Here is a 21222-nt window from a genome sequence, read left to right as displayed (position 1 = left end):
AGATTGTTGCAGGCCTTGAGATTTCAGGCCCAAAACCTGAGACCAAGGGACACCTCCTTGTGGTATCAGAAAGGGAAGCCCTAAGCATAATACCTTAAGCATCAAACACAACTACAAAAATATGCCATTCAAATAAAAAAAAAATAAAGTTTAACAAATGAAAAATACATACATGCAAACCTACGTTTGAAGACAGTGATCTCACCCTGAGATTTCTCTGCCTAAGGATCAAAGACTCAGAGCCATGCCCTGGAAAATGGGAACCCAAGCTGCTATGAAAGGATTAAGTAACATGCTCTTCTTGCATGTTGCTTCTCCTCCAGAAAGTGGTACGCTGGGATTGTTTGCATAATAGATGTAGAATTCCTCTCTCATCAAAGCCATTAGAAGCATTTTTCACAGAAAAGACTTAAAGAGGTTATTGCTTCAATCTTTCTGGTATAAAAATGAATTAACTTTCAATTTCTTCCACAAACACACCACCATTTTCTTTGTTCTTTTACAAATCCCTCTTTATTTCCCATTGCACATTTTTTTTAAAAAAATCAATTGTTTGCATAAACAGAATAAGAGGCCCAAGGGTGGTTTTAAGACTCTCACCATAAGTGTTAATTCTTAGGTTTCAATAGAGCAAACTATCTACATCTTCTATTACATAACCAGAGCCAATATTCTCAAAGGAAAATCCATTACGAAACTTTCTGAAAAGAGAAACACTTACTGGATAATTCAGCACCACCATCCGGTTCAGCATTGTTGAAAGAGCATAGAAGCATCCTGTGTTTAAGCCTGTAAGGTAGAGAAAACGAGATTTTCACCCCCTCTAGCATTTCACATATGGAAACAGAGACATACATGGCCAAGCAACAGCATGGCAACAGTTATTATTGAAGAAGAAATGTCAAGTTAGGAAAGACTACAATTGAAAAGCAACAGAACAAGTAAGATCACAGAGAATTAATCAGGGCTGCCCCTGCCACACAGGGACAGCTGGAGGGTATGGATTTTTAGCATGCAGTAAATTATATCATACTTGCTAGTAACAAACCTCCCTAAATAGATAGGCCTCAAGCACAGCATTTGAGCTGTTTGACAGCGAAAGAGACAGTTAAGAAGAGATATAATACCCCTGTTTAAGGATTTGAAGGGGTGTCTTATTGAGGATGGAGCAATCTTGTTTTCTGCTGCTCCAGAGAATAGGACCCAGAACAATGGATGCAAGCTACAGGAAAAGAGATTCTACCTAAACATTAGGAGGAATTTCCTGACAGTAAGAGCTGTTCGACAGTGGAGCACACTCCCTCGGAGAGTGGTGGAGTCTCCTTCTTTGGAGGTCTTTAAACAGAGGCTGGATGGCCATCTGTCAGGGGTGCTTTGATTGTGAGTTCCTGCGTGGCAGAATGGAGTTGGACTGGATGGGCCTTGTGGACTTTTCAAATTCTACGAGTCTATGATTCTATGAGAGAAAGACCACACACCAGTTGATTAGATTCAATTAGGGAAGTCAAGGGCGTGAATCTGCAGGACCTGAGCAGAGCAGTGGAGGATAGAGGAACTTGGAAATGTCTCATCCACAGGCCCGCCGTGAGTTGCGGGTGGACTCAAGGACAGTTAACATCAACAACAACAACAACAACAACAGCAACAGTAGTTTTACTTATGAAAAAGCAACAACACTAAAATGCAGATATATGTGAGACAATAAGCAGAAGAGATCATCAGTTCATGGCAAACCTCACTCAACTACAGTATATGAAAGATAATTTTACATGAAAAAGGCACAAGCTTTTGCAAATACAGAAAATAAAGTGAGCATCCCTGAAGTGTAACACTGATCGCAAGAATTCTGTTCAGACTGCACCATGTTTTCATACTGTGGACTGCATCAATACTTGGACACATCCTAGTGCTGCATATACATAAAGTCCCTGAAGCTCATTTTGTAATGATCATTTTTATTGCTGTACAAACATCTCGTGTTCATGCACTTCACTAATAAACCAGAGTTTAATTCCCAAGCAATGAAATACCTAAGAAACTACTTGCCTCGCCCAGATTATAATGTCAGGGTCAAAAAGCAGATGCTGGTTTGTTCGTGATACAGATCTCACTAGATATCTCCCCACCTTCCCAAGAAAGCCCTGTGATAGCTTCACCTTAGGGTCGCTATAACTCCTAATGTTTAGGTAGAGTCTATTTTCCTGTAGCTTGCATCCATTGTTCCGGGTCCTATTCTCTGGAATAGTAGAAAACAAGCTTGCTCCATCATCAATAAGACACCCCTTCAAATTCTTAAACAGAGCTATCATATCACCTCTTAATCATCTCTTTTCCAGCCTAAAAATACCCAGCTCCCAAACTCATTCCTCATAGGTCAGTGATGGCGAACCTATGCCATGCGTGCCGGAAGTGGCAGTGGCACGTGACACCATTTCCTCGGGCACGGGGCGAGAGAGAAGCCGGAAGAGGCACACACACGCTTGTTCCTCCTCCTCTCTGCCTTTTCCTGGCCTCCAGCTGTCTCCAAGACAGCTGGAAGACACAAAAGGGTGCTCGGGAGAAGGAGCCAGAGGAATGCGCCTCTGGCTCCTCCTTGTAGTCTTCTCCGGGTCTTCAGCTGCCTCTTCAAGAGAGCTAGAGGCCGGGAAAAGGGTGGGGAGAGGAGGAGTGACCGGTGCGTGCCAGTGGCTCCTCCCCAGGGACCTTTGCTGGCCTCCAACTGTCTTGGGATTGACAGCTGGAGGCAGAAAAAGGTCCATTGGGAAGAAGAGAGGGGATGTGCCCAGCACCCTCCCTCCCCACTTACCCTGCCTGCCTTCCAAGTGTCCCCAGACGTGGCACTTGAAGGGCAGGCAAGGTCCGTGGGTAGGGAGGCAGGGGGCATGCCCAGCTCCCTCCCTCCCCACTTACCCTGCCTGCCCTACAAGTGTCCACAAACGGGGCACTTGGAAGGCAGGCAAGATCTGTGGGGAGGAAGGCAGGGGGCCTGACCAGCTCCCTCCCTCCCCACTTAACCTGCCTGGCCTCCAAGTGTCCACAAACAGGGCATTTGGATGGCAGGCAAGGTCCGTGGGGAAGAAGGGAGGGGAGGCTGTCCATTCCTCTTCTTCCCCTTTTGCGTTTCCTCGCCTCCAAAGGGCTCCAGAGAGCCCTTTGGGGCAAAGAAAGGTCCAGGAAGAGAAGGACTGGGGCTGTGCCCATGGCTCCGCCCCCTCACAGGCCTTTGCTGACCCCCAGCTGTCTCTGAGAGGCAGCTGGGGGCTGGGAAAGGGGCAGGGGAGAAGCTCTCCCTAGAGGGTGGAAGCTCCACCCCTGGAGGGTGGAAGCCACACCCCCTGGGCCAGAAGGCCCGCCCTAGCACACAGCCCCATCCTGAGGGGGAAGAAGCCCCACCCCCTGGCATGCGAACCTAAAACGTTTGCCATCACTGTCATAGGGCATGATTTCCAGACCCTTCACCATTTTGGCTGCCCTCCTTTGGACATGCTACAGCTTGTCAAAATCCTTTTTGAATTGTGGTGCTCAGAACTGGGTACATTTACTATAACCTAAGTTTTCATGGATGAGCCAGCGTCGTGTAGTGGTTTGAGTGTTGGACTGCAACTCTGGAGACCAGGCTTCCATTCCCAGCAGAGCCATGAAACCCACTGGGTGACCTTGGGTGAGTCACATGCTCTCAGCCTCAGGAGAAGGCAATGGCAAACCTGCTCTGAACAAATCTTGCCAAGAAAACCGTATGATAGGGTCGCCATACATCAGAAACAACTTGAAGGCAATCACAGCAACTAATAGCTCATGTCATCAGCTGAAATTTAATTCTGAATTTCCAATCTATGTATATTATTTATATTATTTATACAGAGAGAGAGAGAGAGAGAGAATTGGGGGTGACAGTGAAGATAATAAGGCAAATCAAATGCAGACACACTGACAGTGACAGTTACATTATCAACTTTAGCAGTTCACAAAAGTTTGCCAAAATGCCAGGACAGTGGCTTTTCATAGAAGGAGGAGAGGTTTAGCAAAACCAAGAAATGGGTCTACTTCCTGAAAGCTCAGAGAACAGGAAAGAACAGGAACAAGGAGGAGGACATGACAAGCGAAACATGCAAGCACATTCTTCCTAAAGCAGTACAAAGAGGAAGTCTGATCTATTACTTCACATTACAACTTGTCTTTACGTTTTTACTTTTAAATACCTTAAACCAAGCAGTACTTTGAGGATTTCTGACTGAAGGTATAGTAATTAATTTGGGGTTAATATGTAGAACCTCTGATTATAGGTTAGAACTTCACTAAATTTCCCATTCATTATTAAGAATTATCTTTCCATTTCCTTTCTATTTCAGCATAGTGTTATTCTGACAATAATCTACTTTTTTTCTTTTAGCTGCTGAATAAAGCAAATTGAAAATGTGTGTTTGTGCACTGTGTGTATGTAAAAGTGTTGTAGTGCAGGATATAGTGTGAATTGGGGAATTTCCTAGTTCGTGGTAGAATCAAGGTGATATGGTGTTCATTCACAGCTCTGTCAGTGTACTCACTGGCACCATTTGCTGTGGTTCAGCTACCCAGTATAATGGGAAGAAGATAAATAAGCAAAACAACAAACCAATTCCAGAATCCCCAAAGCACAGCGCATTTATTTGAATTCCTAAAGGAAACTCATACAGTTTTTCATCTATTCATTGCTGGCCCCTACCAGCAATAAATTAATTGTTATTGTTACGAGCTCCTTAAATTTTCACAGTGGCAATCACAATTGGAGCTCAAACGTTTCTCTTTAAGAACAGGTTCTGTATGTTTTTTTAAAAAAAAACTCAAGCTTTTTATTACTGAGATCCTAAATGGAGCACTGCTCTGCTGCTGAATATAGATAGTAAAAATGTTTTTTACAAAAAAATTCACTATATCAGACTCCTATGTTTGACTCCATACAAATGTGGCCAAGAAAGCACTCAAAGCTTAGGAACGTTCCTTTTTTCAGGCCACAATTCTCAGTATTCCCCAGCCAGCCATGGCTGGGGGATTCTGAAAGTTGTAATCCAAAGAAAAGGAACTTCCCCAAACTTTGAGCACTAGATGTTATATTTAATATGACCTCACAAAGCACAGGGTGGAACGTGCAGAATTACAGCAGGGTGGTAAGGACAGGAACTCAAAGGGCATTGCATGAGCAGTACAGAAAGCATCAAGTTCAGATGACATGACAGGGAACTCCAATACTACTGTTTTTTGCAGCAGGAAAACCTATAGCAATCACTTGGGCATAGTCCTGAAATAATCAGCAGGTGAGTGACCCAAGAAGAGATAAGGCAAGTGAGAAGCTCACAGTGCACATTCCAGGAGACTGTCATATCTCATATACAAGAATGGAGATGGCAACAACATGCACCCAGCCCTTACAATTATAAAAAGCAAATGAAACATTTGTAGCACAATCAAGGCTGACAGATAAATTCTAACATGACTTCTCATGGATTGCAATTAACTTCCTCAGATGCATGGGGTAGCATAATATCAAAGCCCTTATGTACAATTAACTTATTGTGAGAAAAGGGAGGTGACTAGAATGAATCAGTGTTAACAGTGGTCAGAAATCAGTACAAATTGACTTTTGCATTGTATTGTTTTGAAAGGACTGTTCAGAGAAGGTGAGGTAGGAAGAGGCTGCCTTGAAGAATACACTTAAGGTCAGTGATACCATCTAAGTAACTGGAGGCACCAGGACTTTGTAGAACTCTCCGATATCCCCTTTGAGTTATTTGTACACATGCTTCCTTTAAACAAGAGTTCTCCTTTCTTATCACAAGACAACATTGTCACAAGAGTGCAGTGTTACTTTATCTGGAATTGTGCAGAGTTCCACTAGCTGCAGAATCCAAAGTTTAAAATAAAAGTACCCCAGAAGCAATGCATAGTTTCTCAGGGAATAAATACACACACTTTGATGCTAAATCTAGCAACCAGTAGGAAAGGCCTTCTGAGGTGAAAAATAGATATCCACATAACAACTAGACAGAGAAAGTTCTGGCATCTCCATCTCCCACCCCCACCTCCCGTTTTTAATGTATTAAAAGAACACCAGACATAAAATTCCAATGTCATTGAAAAAGATTACCCATCATCTCTTCTGTCACCTTACATTCTGAAGAAAAGCTACTGTACTTGGAGACAAATTTTAGTACAGGAATTGGTAGCTGTCAGAGTGTAGCTTATACCAGCTCATAATAATTTTATTTAAACCCAATCTACCAAGGAAAGTTATTTGTCAAAGATCAGTCAGGGACAGCCTTAAACAGAGCTGAACTAGAAGTGACACTAAATGCATTATTTAAAAAGAAAGTGCACATGTGAAAAGCTGCAAATAGCAACCACAGAGCAGGGGGAGGAGCTATTCTGCCCCAACTGGGAATTGTGTGATTAGTTTTGTAATTAGAATTGTTATCATTTTTCTTCTACAAAATCTCTTGGCAACTGATCAGATCCATCTGTTGTCCTGTTACGATTGGTTGTTCCTGGAAATAATGTTCCATTTCATATACGCAGTTTTTTTCCAGTAGGAAGACAGATTTCCTCTGGCCTGGTACTCTGTAGCTGCCTTGGGCAGTGATAGGTGGTGGTGCCATGAAAGTGGGATAGTGATTCCATCCTGTGTTTTTAGCCTGAATTTTAAAGGCGCTACTCAAAATCCTAACTCATTTGGAGACTTTGGATATTCTCTTTCAAGTTCAAACTAAACCTCACTGTGGACTCACTGTTCTACTGAAATTGATGCCACCAACTGCTACTAATTCAAGCCTGGAAGGCCTGGGCTTGTTCCCCCCACCACCACCACCACCTTACCTAACCATTTGTTTTATAAAAATTTAGCCAATATCCAGGACTACACTGGTGACAGTATAGGACAGTGATGGCGAATCCTTTGAGGTCCGCGTGCCAGTGGTGGGGCTTCTGCCTCCCAGGGAGGGGGCTGCGTGCCTGGGATGGGGCCTCCTCAAGAGGCAGGGCTTCTGGGCCGGACTTCTCCCCCAGTCTTTCCCGGCCTCCAGCTGTCACTGAGAGACAGCTAGAAGCCAGGGAAAATGGGGGGGGGAGAGGCAACCTGTCCTCTTCTGCCCAGACCTTCCCTCTCCCCCAAAGGGCTCTCTGGAGCTCTTTGGGAGAAAGAGAAGGCAAGCGGGGAGGAAGAAGACTGGGCACGTGCCCTGTCCTCTTCTTCCAGGACCTTCCCTCTCCCTCAAAGGGCTCTCTGGAGCTGTTTGGGAGAAAGGGAAATCAAGCAGGGAGGAAGAGGACTGGGCATGTGGTCCGTCCCTTTTCCCCAGAGACCTTTTCCTGCCCCAGCGCCTCCAGCTCTCTCTCCAGAGAAGCCGGGGGCTGGAAAAGGTCTCTTGGGAAGAACCACTGGCACAGGCCAGTCGTTCCTCCTCCACCCGCCCTTTTCCCGGCCTCCAACTGCCTGATAGAGGCCGGGACAGGGGTGGGAGGAGGCGCCAGATGCCTGCGCCTCTAGCTTCTCCTAAGCACCATTTTCTGGCTCCCCGCTGTCTCCAAGAGATAGCAGGAGACCAAAAAATGGCAGGGAGGAGGAACGGGCACACACGTGTCTCTTCTGCCTTCTCCCTCGTCCCGTGCCTGGTGAAATGGCATCGTGCGGCACGCGTGCCATAGATTCGCCATTACAGGTCTAGGATATGTTTGCCTTCCTGCAGCAGGTGCTAAAGCATAGTCCTAACTGGTCCCTGTCACTCCTGGCCACCAAGTTGCCACTGGGGCTGCCCCAGCACCAACGAAGAGATGTGAGGCTGTAGGGAGTCGATGTGAATGAAAGAGCTGAATTCCACTATCCATGATAACCATAAGAATACACAGAGACGTAAATTGGATTTACACTAGCATGTCACCAACAGGATGCCAGTCTCTTTTTTACTTAGCTTTTTGTTCATAACTCAAGGACAGGTTTACTCTCTTGAGTTTCTTCAATGCTGTTCAAGTTCTGTTATGAATAAAGTTGGGGATATGATTTAAATGAAACAGAATTGCATACAACAACACAGTTGTGTACCACTTTCAAGATTAACAGATTTATAATAGCATGAGGTTTTCCTTCTACAGATACATTGAGTATAATTGTAGAAAAGGAGGAAAAATCATGAGATCCTCCAGACATTGTGCAATTCCCAGCAACCCTATCCAGTCTATGCAGTAGTGAGGAATGCTGTTCAGCAATATCTGGAGGGTCACACAATTCCCACCTATTGTAGAGGTTTGTATACACAAACATATACAGTCAGACAGAGTGACAGACTCTCTCTCTCTCTCTCTCATACACACACAGAATGTCCTTGTTGTATATGCTTGGAATTCCACATCACTGACATACAGTCCTCCTGCTCCTAAGTGATCGAGAGAAATCCCAAATGGCAAATGTGTATGTGTGTGTGTGTCATTAAGTCATCTGTCAACTCATAGTGGCCCCATGAATTTCACAGGGTTTTCTTAGGCAAGGAATACTCAGAGGTGGTTTTGCCAGTTCCTTCCTCTGAAACACAATCTACAGCACCTGATACTCATTGGTGGTCTTTTCTAATATTAACCAGGGCTAACCCTGCTTAACTTCCAAGATCAGACAGGATATGGTGCCTTTATGGTATTTAGGCTACTGATGGCAAATGCCTCACCCATTTTAATGGGTCTTATGATTAGCAGCAAGGCTCTTAATCAGCCAACAAAACATATTTTATGCCATCATGTTTCTTTCTGACTTCAGTTTATGAAACAATTATTTTAAAGGGGGAAACTCACCACTACAGTAGCAAAACTGAGCCTAGACACAATAAGCAGATGTGCCCTAAAAACATGTTACTTTTATGTTTGTGCAGCACACACTGCAATTTAAGACAAAGCAAAATTCTCCCAGGCATACATGAAGTAATATTAACATTTAATATCAGAAACAATGAATGGTATGTGGCTGCAGAACTTTAAACTACAACACATTGTCTCCTTCTTAAAAAGCAAAAGGTGTACATACAAAATCCTGAACATATGAAAAGCTTTAACTTCCAGGAAGACTGGAGAGGATGACTGGGTAAAGAGATGAAAATAAAGTCTTTTTGAAAACTGTAGATTGGAAAAGAATAAACATCTTCACTACCTGACTGCATCAAAGTAGTGAAAGGCCATAGATGCAAGAAATTATCTCAGGAAGATCCATTTTCATCCTTTTGGAATTACTTCAATTAATTCCAAATTTCAGGAGTAACTGATCCCTTTCTCTTTCTTCCAAATTTCATTTTACTGAACTGCAGTCTTTCTGTCTGAAAGTTGTACTTCTCCATTTCCTCCAAAAAATTCAGAAGCAGAACAATAGTAGGACTGTTTCTAGCAACTAATTGTGATGCTCAGTGCAGCAGAGATAGCTGTACAGAGAAGGGGGAAAGCCTCCATAGTTCTGAACCGGACAGATTAGGAAAAGCAGGAACATCCTCCAAAACAACTTCTAGCCCATAAAATCTACTACATAAAGCATGAGAATTAACCCAAATGAATCCTTCCATATAGTGGCACAGCTAAGCTGATTTAGATCCAGGACTTAATAGTCTCACACCACTCTCTTCTCCTCTAGATAATCATTTGTATTACTACAATTGTGGAACAGACATAATTCACATTTCTCTTTTCCTTCATTTCCATTACACGTGTTCACTTCTACAATCTAAAGCAAAATAAATCTATCAGCAAATCTTGAATTAAAATGTTTTTTAAAAAAGAAATACTCTGAGCAAGAGTAGTTTTGCATTTTTTTTAAAAAACTCAAAAATTGAAAAGGGAGTGCAATGTTCCTGTAGCAATGGTGATTATTAAAGAAACAATAAAAATAGTAAATCATGCACCTATAAAACATACATCCTTGGCCAGCTGCTGCTCTAGCTATAAAATGTTTTTAAAAATAAGATGATAGGATCTGGATGCAACCAGTAGCAGACACAGTAAACACTAATATCTTCATGCCAGCCTCTGTGCTGATTCTAAGATGTGTGTTGATCTCCATATTATGTGCCACTCTCCATATGGTTAGTCAGGGCCTTGTGGGTTGTCAGGATATGACACTAAATCATAGGCCATATTATCCATAGACTCTAGGAAATGTACAAATGGGTAACATTTCCAAGTTCTCAACCAAATCATCCGATCACTCATTTAGTTACATAGAGAAATCTGGGCCAAATGTCTCAGAACACTGTAGGGCCTATCTTTAGTGTCTTTACAAACAGCATGACCTTATCCTTCAGAAAGGGTGGTTGCCATAGCTGGCGGGACAAAAACTACAAGAAGCAAGGGACATGTCACTCTTTTCTTCTGCTGTTACTATGAAGACAGAACTACAGTGAGTTTGTTGTTTTAAGCTCAGACATGAAACACAAACTTCAATTCACTCCTGCTATATTGGGACCCATAGTGGAGAAAACAAGACTTCTGCTGTTGATAGAAGACATTAATTTTCACATAATTCCACAATCCCTTTCCCTGTAAAGGCGCAGAGCAAAGAAATTAAAGAATCAGCAAAGGGTAGGACAGTTTATATAAGGGAATTCTGGCTGAAAAAGAACATAGTACAGACTGAAAGACAACACAGTACAGAAGACATTCATTCTCACAGAATTCCACAATCCCTTTCCCTATAAAGGTGAATCCTTAAGATTTCTTTAGGGTTCAAATGTACTAATCAATGCCTGGCTCACACAGAAAGATCAATGCATCCTGTCGTATTCTTGAGACTAACTGGTTTTATTTGGGATGAATTTTGGGGGACAGCAACCGACTTCACCGAGGTACAGTTCCACTGTACCCTTCCACTTTTGATGCTGTTCTGCAGAACAGAGCAAAGAAATTAAATGGTCAGCAAAGGATAAGACAGTTTATATACGGAATTCTGGCTGAAAGAGAACACAGTACAGTAACTTGTTGCTCTCCCACACCCACCACCCATGACTACTTCCTTCATGTCTGGTTTTGCATTGAAGAACCATAGCACGTCTCCACAGCAGAAGTCTCATTTTCAATGCTATGAGTCTCAACACTGAAAGAGTGAATTGATGTTTCTGTTCCTTGTCTCTGCTTAAAACAAACAAAAAAAATCACTGTAGTTCTGTCTTCAAATAGCAACAGATGAATGAGTGATATAGCTTGCACTTATGCACAAAAGCACCAAGCTCCCATTGTGGGCTCTGAGGCATCCTAAAAAAGAAACAAGTTTTTGTACCCACATCCTTTTTCTCCTCACAATGTATGAAATGTACATAATTTTACAGTTTCGTTCACCTATGGTAAACTAATCAGATCTCCTAAACTACAAGCTGCACAAGCATTACCTAAAGAAGCTTCACCTTCTCAGCTGTTCAGAGACTAGTTTATCAGAATCAATTATTATTATTATTATTCTTTATTTATAATCAACAGCAAAGAGTAGGTAACAGAGCATAGGCTTTGTACACTGGCTTAAAATATGGCATCTCTAGCTAAAAGCACTTTAGCTAGGAGGCCTCCCTCTGCCTATAGAGACCTGCTGTCAATCTAAATAACAGATGGCCCTGGAAAAGCCAAGAGCAGAGCAAAATTACTTTTTTGACCTTAAAAATTCCTACCTGTCAGGACTATTTGGAAGTGTAGCCCACAAAAAGAATCTTTTCCATGTCCGAAGCAAGTATATGATGGTGTAAGGAAACTTCAAACATATCAAATGTTTTATATTTGTAGCCACTCATGTTCTTTGGAATTATATGAAATTTGTACTCCAAGGTTGGAAATATAAACTATTGTTCACTGCTTTCAGTACTCATTAACATGTATTTTATAGACATCAACCTCCAAGAAAATATAGCTGAGATCCTACATCAGAGGCTAAAATGTGTAATTTAATGATGATGGAGCTACTTCACTGAAATGACAAGCAACTACGCTAATGAATTGTGATGATGTACAATGGGGCACCAACCGTGCAACATGTCTCAATGCATAAAATATAATTTTGTGCATCAGAACACACTGTGCATTGGGATTGTCGTGCAGTGGCTGTTTCCATTTGTGCAATGGTCCTGGGGGCTCTTTTCTCTCCCCTCCCACGAGTATACTATAATAATAATAATAATAATTTTTATTTATATTTCCCGCCTCTCTCTGCGGATTGAGACAGGATTACAGCAATAAAACAATTCCATATAAAATACAATCGTTAAAACAATGACATTACTATTAATTCACTAAAATAACAGATCATCAACTAACATTCACACTAACATTCATACAATCAGATCAAAAACGGAGTATTTAATATTTCTTATAAAAGATCAGGTGGGTAGGCCCGCCGGAAGAAATCTGTCTTTAGTGCCTTCATGAAGGCATCTAAGGTGGTGATAAGATGGATCTCCTTCGGCAAGCTGTTCCACAATCTGGGGGCCGCGGTGGTAAATGTTCTGTAAGAAGTTGCTGTTAGCCTGGTTTTTGAGTACTCCAATAAGTTCTTTCCAGATGTTCTGAGAGTGCGGGGAGGATTGTGTAGCGAGAAGCGTTCCCTCAAGTAACTCGGGCCCAAGCCATGAAGGGCTTTCAAGGTAATAACCAACACTTTGTATTGCGCCCAGAAGCTAATCAGCAACCAATGAAGGGATTTTTAACATTGGTGTTATGTGGTCTGATCTAGGTGTTCCAGTGACCAGTCTGGCTGCCATGTAGAGCACATTACAGAAGTCTAAACAAATCTAAACAAGAGATGACCAGTGCATGTACCACTGCTTCAAGGTACTTTTGGTCCAGGTAGGGGCGCAGTTGGTATATCAACTGAAGCTGATACCAAGCACTCCTGGCCATCGCATCTACTTGAGATGATAACTGTAGAGATGGATCCAGGAGTACTCCCAAACTGTGAACTTTGTCCTTTAGGGGAAGTGTGATCCCATCCAGGACTGGTTGACAAATCTCCATCCCTGGACTTGGGGTACCTATCGCAAGTACCTCTGTTTTCTCTGGATTCAACTTGAGTTTGTTTTCCCTCATCCAGCCCATTACTGACTTGAGGTAGGCATCCAGAGGATAGATGCCATCCTTAGTCACTGCAACAGTCGGAGACATAGAGAAATAGATTTGGGTGTCATCAGCATACTGATAACACCACGCCCCATGTCTCTGGATGATCTCTCCCAGCGGCTTTGTGTAAATGTTAAACAGCATGGGGGGACAAGATAGCGCCCTGAGGAATGCCAGATGTCAATTCTCTCTTAGAAGAGCAGCTGTCCCCCAGCATCATCATCTGGAATCTGCCTGAGAGGTAGGAATGGAGCCACTGGAGTGCAGTACCTCCAATACCTAACTGTTTCAGGCATTCCAGAAGGTCTATGGTATCTGCCTGAGAGGTAGGACTGGAACCACTGTAAAACAGTGCCTCCTATACCCAACTCTCTCAGGCGTTCCAGAAGGATACCATGGTCTATGGCAGTGCTTCTCAATTATTTTCTGTCATGCCCCCCCTAGGAAGAAGAAAACATTTCGCGCCCCCTGCACGACTGTAAATAGTATCATTTGTCTATAAAATTGTTATAAGTACACCTCTGCATAACAGAGCCTCGCGCCCCCCCTGGGGGGCCCGCCCCACTATTTGAGAAAGGCTGGTCTATGGTATCAAAGGCCGCTGAGATGTCCAAGAGCACCAACAGGGTCACACTTCCCCTGTCGATGCCCAGATGGAGATAATCAACTAAGGCGATCATGGCAGTCTCAACTCCGTATCCCGCCCTGAAGCCGGTTTGAAATGGGTCCAGATAATTGGTTTCATCCAAGACTGCATGGAGCTGGAAGGCAACTGCCCTCTCGATCACTTTGCCCAAGAATGGTAGAAGGGAGACTGGCCTGTAATTGTTACTACCATTGCCCAACACTGTGGTTCACTTTTGCGTGATTATAAGTCAGTTTGTAGTGATGTAAATACCTAACAAGATGCCAACCTATGTTTTTACTGTCTATAACTAATTGCTGTTCATATCCTACGTACTCCAGCTGTAGGAGGAACAGCAGCAAAATACAGAGTAATTTTGGCCGAGACAGCTACCCTTACAATAAACCCCAGAGAGTCTGAAAATTTTTATCTGCTACACAAACATTGACACAGGAACAGAATAAATGTAGTACAGTCAGGGTGACCAGATAGCCTCCTTTTTCCAGGACTTGTCCTACATTTCAGCCTTCTGTCCAGGAGGAATTCCAAAATGTCCTCCAGTTTGAGCACTCAAAGAAGCATGAATTTACATTTATATTAGTTATTTTAGCTTTTATTTGGGAATGTCCTACATTTTTCTTGAATGACCTACATTTTGCAGTGCCTTTTCCTCCTTTGCTGTTAGGACATCTGGTCACCTTTAGTGGAGTGAATAAAAAAAAAACCCAGGACAGAAGGAACTGGGAAATAATGAATGGTTCAAGGGACCAAAATCACAGAACAGTTTTAGATAGGGGTGGTGGGGAGTGAAGTGGCAGATCCTTCTATGCATCAGAAAACCAGACAGCTCATGCTAGCCAGGGTAGGAGGTAGAGAGATCCACCTGCCCTTTCTGACATCCCTTGAGAAAGTATTACAGATATATGGTATTGCAAGTGAAAAAAAAGTAATGAAACTGGAGAACAAGAAAGTGAAGGTCAACTAACTGGATATTTTTTTACACTGAAAGGGGGAGGAGAGGAAATGAGAAGATATTATGAGAAAGAGAGAAGGGGGGGGGGGCTAACCAGTGTTGACAATTGCCAGGAAATTTTCCGGAAATTGGGAAATTTGAATGCATTCCGTTGAATTTCCATGTTTGTGATTTTTCCAGGAACATTCCAGGAAATCAGCCAATCCTGGCCAAGCAAACCCTTCCTGCCCAAAAAAACCTCCCGACATACCTCCCATCCCAGACGTCCAGCCCCCTTTAGCCTTCCCATAGTGCCTTGTGCCCCCTTGACCCGGAAGCCCCACCCCTGACCCAGAAGTCCACCCTCATTCCGGGAAATTTTGGAGCATTCTGGGAAGCCAATCAGGGAATTTCGTTCAAGGGTGATTGGCAACACTGGTGCTAACAGAAGGGCACCAGAAGGGCTAATAATCATATCCAAAGAATTGCAAACAAAAGAAGTAGAAAGAATACACTAAATAAAAATACTTAAGTAAATAAAAAAGTAGTCAATATGAATATTTTAATCACCAATAATTGCAGATGGCAGGGAAGGAAGGAACTCAAATTCATAGCAAAAGTTAGAAATGCAGGCAAGAAGGAAGTTTGTAAGAGAAGAGAGTAGAAGAAGAAAAAATCCCAGCGGTAACTATCCAAGGGAATCTAAAGAAGAGTTAAGCAGGATCATCCATGCAACATCACGGAGAAAGGTGGATTTATTAACAGACAACAGACAGTTTAACCATCTGGTAAAAACAAGGAATGTCTTATTAAGGCAAGAGTTGCTGTTTTATATTTAGTCAAGCTGCCATGAGTACTGTATGGCACAAAGAAAGCACAGGAATTCTGTAAATAAAATGAATGAATAAAAGCAAATTTTCCATGTTGGAAACCCCTCCCAAGCAGGGCAGGGACCTTACCGTAGGTAACTATCAGCAGCACAAAGTTGACATTGCGAAACAACCGCACAATAGATTGCAGATAGGAATACTCCTCTGGTGCTGCCAAGTGGATCATGGCCTGGGCCCGGCTTGGAGGATATGGAGGTTTTTCACGGAACACTTAGGGCAGGAGAGAGAAGGGAAGAGGAGCACAAAACTAGAAATCAGTAACAGGGAATGGGTGTTTTGCATGACTCTGGGAGAAGGTCGTGGAAATACAGGCAAAGAAGCTGGTGAAATAAAGGTGTATTGATTCACCAACTCTGACATTTTAAACCAGAAAATACATGCTTCTTCATGGAGTATGAAAAGGATGAATGTTTAGGAACACAAATATATTTAGCAAGAGTCCAAACTGGATATTAGATTAATATTTCAGGGCCAAATGAGATACGTTATTTGGGAGACAGCTCCATTAGCATTACAGTAGGCTGAAGGCTGAATTAACTTTCAGGATTTTATAGACATTATAAATATATATGAAGGGATTTTGATATTTAAAACACTGCATTGGAGAAGAGAACTTTCCCCCCCTATGAGGGCCTTGACCCACAGAAAAGATAAAACTGGATTTGCAATTAGGGATTATTGAGAATTTTGTTTCAATTCGTTTTTGATAAGAATTCACCCATTTCCCCCTCCTCCCCCCTCAATTCAAGATGGAAAGAATTTGAGATTAAAAAAAATCTGAATGGAGGAGAGAAAACCAAAACTGACAGATTCATCCATGCATCCAGGCTTAGGGCTTTGAGAGCTTAACTCTTCAAAGTCTGGATTTGAATCCCTGTGTGCTAATCCTTGAGACTATAGATTTACAGGAAACAAATGTCAAAGAAAAATGGATATTCAGATAGCAGCCTGACTTGATTTGTGTGCCCAGCCTTCAACACCATCCAATTTAATATGTCTTTTTTAACTTACCAAAGATAACTAAGATGAAGAGTCCAGTTGCCACACCTGCAGTTATAAAAAACATGATGGCAATATGATGGGCCAGTTCCTCCTTCTCTGCCAAATTGGGAACCAGAACTGGAGGGAGAAGGAAACCCACTGCAATACCAAGCTAAATTGGAAAAGAACGAAAATACCACATCAGGAGTAGTTTATCGCTTCCCAAACATGCAAATTTGTCTTTATGAGACAACTTAGAATGAAGCTTTTTACTTTAAAGCAAGCATCATATTATTCCATGTTCTACTAGCTGAAGCCATGATCCATGGTTTAAGCTGGAGAGAGCTATGCACAGTCTTGAAATATCAGAACCATGAAGTCACACATTCCTAAAATTTATATATTTGAAATCTTCTGACACTTCCGGTAGGGTCCAAGCACATCTTACATAAGAACTGAATTTCCAGCCCACAACACAGTACAGTATCTATGTGTTGTTGGTGTGCTTGAAATGAATGAAGATCTGCTCTATTCAGCAAGATCTATAACAGAGGATGAAATGACACAACTACAGTTGGCCCCTCAGGCCTGGATCTGTAAATTCTATTATTCATGTATCGTCATACCCCAACTTATTAAATGGTGGTGACATGAACACGGAAAACTAAAGCACATTCATGTCATCACCGTTCAATAATATGGGACATATTATATTATTATATTATAATTATCTGTGCTTTTTCACATTCGCTGAAGATCCTGGAACTGAACCCCTGAGGATCCCCAGGGCCAACTATATAACCTATCAACTACAATAATGATTCAGGGGCAATATCCTTTTCACAACTGAAGCAAAAACAACATATTTTTCACAACTGAAGCAAAAACAACAGGAACACCTTATTAATCTAAATGAATTTAAGTCTCCGGGACCAGATGAACTCCATCCAAGGGTATTAAAAGAACTGGCAAATGTAATATCGGAGCCATTGGCAATAATCTTTGAAAACTCCTGCAAAACAGGAGAGATCCCAGCAGACTGGCGGAGGGCAAACGTTGTCTCCATCTTCAAAAAGGGGAAAAAAGAGGATCCCAACAATTATCGTCCAGTTAGTCTGACATCAATACCAGGAAAGATTCTGGAGCAGATAATTAAACAGAGTCTGTGAACATCTAGAAGGCAATGCCATAATCACAAAAAGTCAACATGGGTTTCAGAGAAAGAAGTCATGCCAGACAAACCTAATCTCTTTCTTTGATAAAATTACCAGCTTGGTAGATGAAGGGAATGCTGTGGATATAGTATATCTTGATTTCACTAAGGCCTTTGACAAGGTTTCCCATGACATACTTGCAAACAAGCTGGTAAAATGTGGGCTAGACAAAGGAACTGTTACATGGATCTGTAATTGGTTGACCGGCCGAACCCAAAGGGTGCTCAACAATGGCTCCTTTTCGTCCTTGAGAAAAGTGACCAGTGGGGTCCCACAGGGCTCTGTCCTGGGCCCAGTGCTATTCAACATCTTTATCAATGACCTGGATGACAGAATTGGGAGCATACTTATCAAATTTGCAGATGACACCAAATTAGGAGGAATAGCTAATACCCCAGAGGACAGGATCAAGATTCAAAATGACCTGAATAGACTAGAAAGCTGGGCCAAAGCTAACAAAATGAAATTCAACACGGAGAAATGTAAGGTATTGCACTTAGGGCGGAAAAATAAAATGCACAGATATAGGATGGGTGACACCTGGCTGAATGAAACTACATGTGAAAGGGATCTAGGAGTCCAAGTAGACCACAAGTTGAACATGAGTGATGTGGCAGCTAATAAGGCCAATGCTATTTTAGGCTGCATCAATAGAAGTATAGTGTCTAGATCAAGAGAAGTAATAGTGCCACTGTATTCTGCTCTGGTCAGGCCCCACCTGGAATATTGTGTCCAGTTCTGGGCGCCACAATTCAGAAAGGACATTGAGAAACTGGAGTGTGTCCAAAGGAGGGCAACAAAAATGGTGAAGGGTCTGGAAACCATGTCCTATGAGGAACGACTTAGGGAGCTGGGGATGTTTAGCCTGGAGAAAAGAAGGTTAAGAGGTGATATGATAGCCCTGTTTAAATATTTGAAAGGATGTCATGTTGAAGAGGGAGCAAGCTTGTTTTCTGCTGCTCCAGAGAACAGGACCCGGAACAATGGATGCAAGCTACAGGAAAAGAGATTCCACCTGAACATTAGGAGGAACTTCCTGACAGTAAGGGCTGTTCGAAAGTGGAATGCACTCCCTCGGAGGGTGATAGAGTCTCCTTCCTTGGAGGTCTTTAAACAGAGGCTGGATGGCCATCTGTCAGGGATGCTTTGATTTGGATTTCCTGCATGGCAGGGGGTTGGACTGGATGGCCCTTGTGGTCTCTTCCAACTCTACGATTCTATGATTCTATGATTCTATATTTCTAATGATGGCCTGAATAAACATAAATGTTTTGCAGCATTTTCTAAACGTTGTGGGAAAGCACATCAATGAGTTAATGGGAAAAGGAAGATAAAGTATTAATTTTAAAAAACTTTTTGAGTATGCCACAGGGAAATAAGTTCAAACACAGTCAGAATAACATTAGAAGGAGAGGCAACCTTCCACAGTTTAGCTGTGAAAAACACGTTCCTAGTCTCAGCTGAGATGACAGCAGCAGCATCCATAGATCTACAGTGAAAAGGATGGCCGGTTGAAAAAGTGAAAAATGTATCTGGTAAGAAAGGAGAATTAGAAATACTGTACTGTGAGCTCTTAAATATATAAACAGAACTAAGTTAAGAGACTCACCTTCTTAGGGAACTTCTTCATAGGACGGAAAAGGACAAAGCACCCTTTGATCATAATGTGCAGCCCTTTTTCTTCTAGAAGAGCAATCAAGAGATCGACAAGTATACAATATTACACTTCAAAACTACTCTCAGCTCTTACTCAACCAATACATATATGTATGCTCTATTGTATATCTATTTCCTCTCACAAATACTTCAGGACCTGAGAAGTGGCCAAATTCTTGCTTGTTCTCCTTAATGTTTTGTTTTTTTCCATCTACTTACACTTTATACATCTGTGGGGATTCAGTCAGTGGAGGAAAAATGTGGACAGTCACGCTCCATATTATTCAATGGGTGGTGATGTGTATACACCACCACTGAATAATATGGGACGTGGCAATTCACAAGCGGTCAAATCTGCAGATCACTAGCCTGTCAATCTGGTGGGCCCACTGTACTAGAATTTGACACAAGGGTAGTTATAGCATCACAAGAAGAGTCTTCATTTCCAGATTCCAGCTTTATTTCTACACCCATCCCGGTACTGTTATACTTTATAGCACTGTTACTCAAAGTGGTGGCCCTTAGACCAGGACCAGTCCCTGAGCTAGCAGCTACTGGTCTCTTAAGAGTTTGCAGCTATTAAAATGTATGTAATTCCTAAAATCCTATTTGTATTTCAAGCACTACCAATTATTTGTAAGGATAAAACATTGCATGATTGGCAGAAAAAACTAGCAGAATTCATATGGTTGGGAAAAAAAACCAAGAATAAAACAACTTTATTTATTTGAGAGTGTAGAAAGAGGAGGATTTGCAGTCCCCAACATCAAATTATATTTTGATGCAAGTGCCTTGTTGTGGTTGAAAGACTGGTTAAATCTTGAAAACAAAAAACTATTAAAACTAGAAGGGCATGACCTTCGGTTTGGGTTTCATGCGTATTTATATTACGAAAAAATAAAAGCCCACCAGGGGTTTAAAAACCACTATATTAGAGCATCAATGTATAGAATCTGGACCAAGTATAGGAGATGGATTAGTATGAAAACCCCCTTATGGCTTTCCTCCCATGAAGCGATATTTGACCTTTTGAAAAATCTACCGGATGAACAGAAATGACATATGAAGATATACTAGTTAAGAAAAAGGATGATTTTGTTTTAAAACCTTTGGAACAATTAAGGGAGGAGGGCCATAATTGTAATTGGTTTCTGTATCATCAAATCAAATCCAAATTCAGAGAAGATAAAAAAAAAACCCTAGGATTTACAGGGAAAACAACGGAATTAGAGAAAATTATGTTAAAGGGGGGAAAGTCGGGTGCTTTATCGGCTATATATAAGAAATTGTTAGAATACTGGTTGGAAAAGGAAATCATAAAAGATAATATGATAAAATGGGCGGTAGACTGTAAAAAAGCTTTGGACTTGTCACAGTGGGAAAATTCTTGGAAAGTAAGACTTAAATATTCTATCTGTCAAGATATTACAGAAAAATATTATAAAATTATTTACAGATGACATTTACCACCAGATAAATTGGTAAGAATATACGGAAATGGATCAAATCGGTGTTGGAAATGTAAAAATTAAAAGGGAACCTTCTTTCACATGTGGTGGGAGTGTGAAGAAGCTAAGAGATTTTGGATAATGATTAGAAATGGAATACAGGAAATTGGCAAGTTAAACTTAAGTCTCAAACCAGAAATCCTTCTGTTAAATATGATACCAGATGAAACCGAAAGGAAACACGGAAGAATAATTTTCTATATGTTGACTGTAGCACGATTAGTAAAAATTAGTAAAGAAATTGGTATGGAAGAATGGGTTTTTAAACTATTGGATTTGATGGAAACGGATTTGGCATCAAAAAAAT

General features: G+C 41.7%; 1 protein-coding gene across 11 annotated transcripts in view; it reads right to left on the bottom strand.

Moving 5' to 3' along the window:
- The window catches only part of FLVCR2 (FLVCR heme transporter 2), a 69252-nt gene that overhangs the window by 25113 nt on the left and 22917 nt on the right, over positions 1 to 21222 (bottom strand). For all 11 annotated transcript variants that reach the window (XR_006102633.1, XR_006102637.1, XM_042455934.1 and 8 more), the window contains exons 2-4: positions 16568 to 16709; positions 15626 to 15766; positions 722 to 789 (exon numbers count right to left, since the gene is read on the bottom strand). Coding sequence is in view for 9 of the 11 variants with exons in the window: in XM_042455934.1 (XP_042311868.1) it covers positions 722 to 789; positions 15626 to 15766; positions 16568 to 16709 (351 nt within the window). In the remaining 2 variants the exon portion in view is untranslated. The remainder of the gene's footprint in view (positions 1 to 721; positions 790 to 15625; positions 15767 to 16567; positions 16710 to 21222) is intronic.

The sequence above is a fragment of the Sceloporus undulatus genome, chromosome 1 (assembly GCF_019175285.1).
Source record: "Sceloporus undulatus isolate JIND9_A2432 ecotype Alabama chromosome 1, SceUnd_v1.1, whole genome shotgun sequence".
Classification (NCBI taxonomy): Eukaryota; Metazoa; Chordata; class Lepidosauria; order Squamata; family Phrynosomatidae; genus Sceloporus; species Sceloporus undulatus.
The sequence above is the reverse complement of the archived record's forward strand: the minus strand, read 5'-3'. Positions and strand labels throughout refer to the sequence as shown.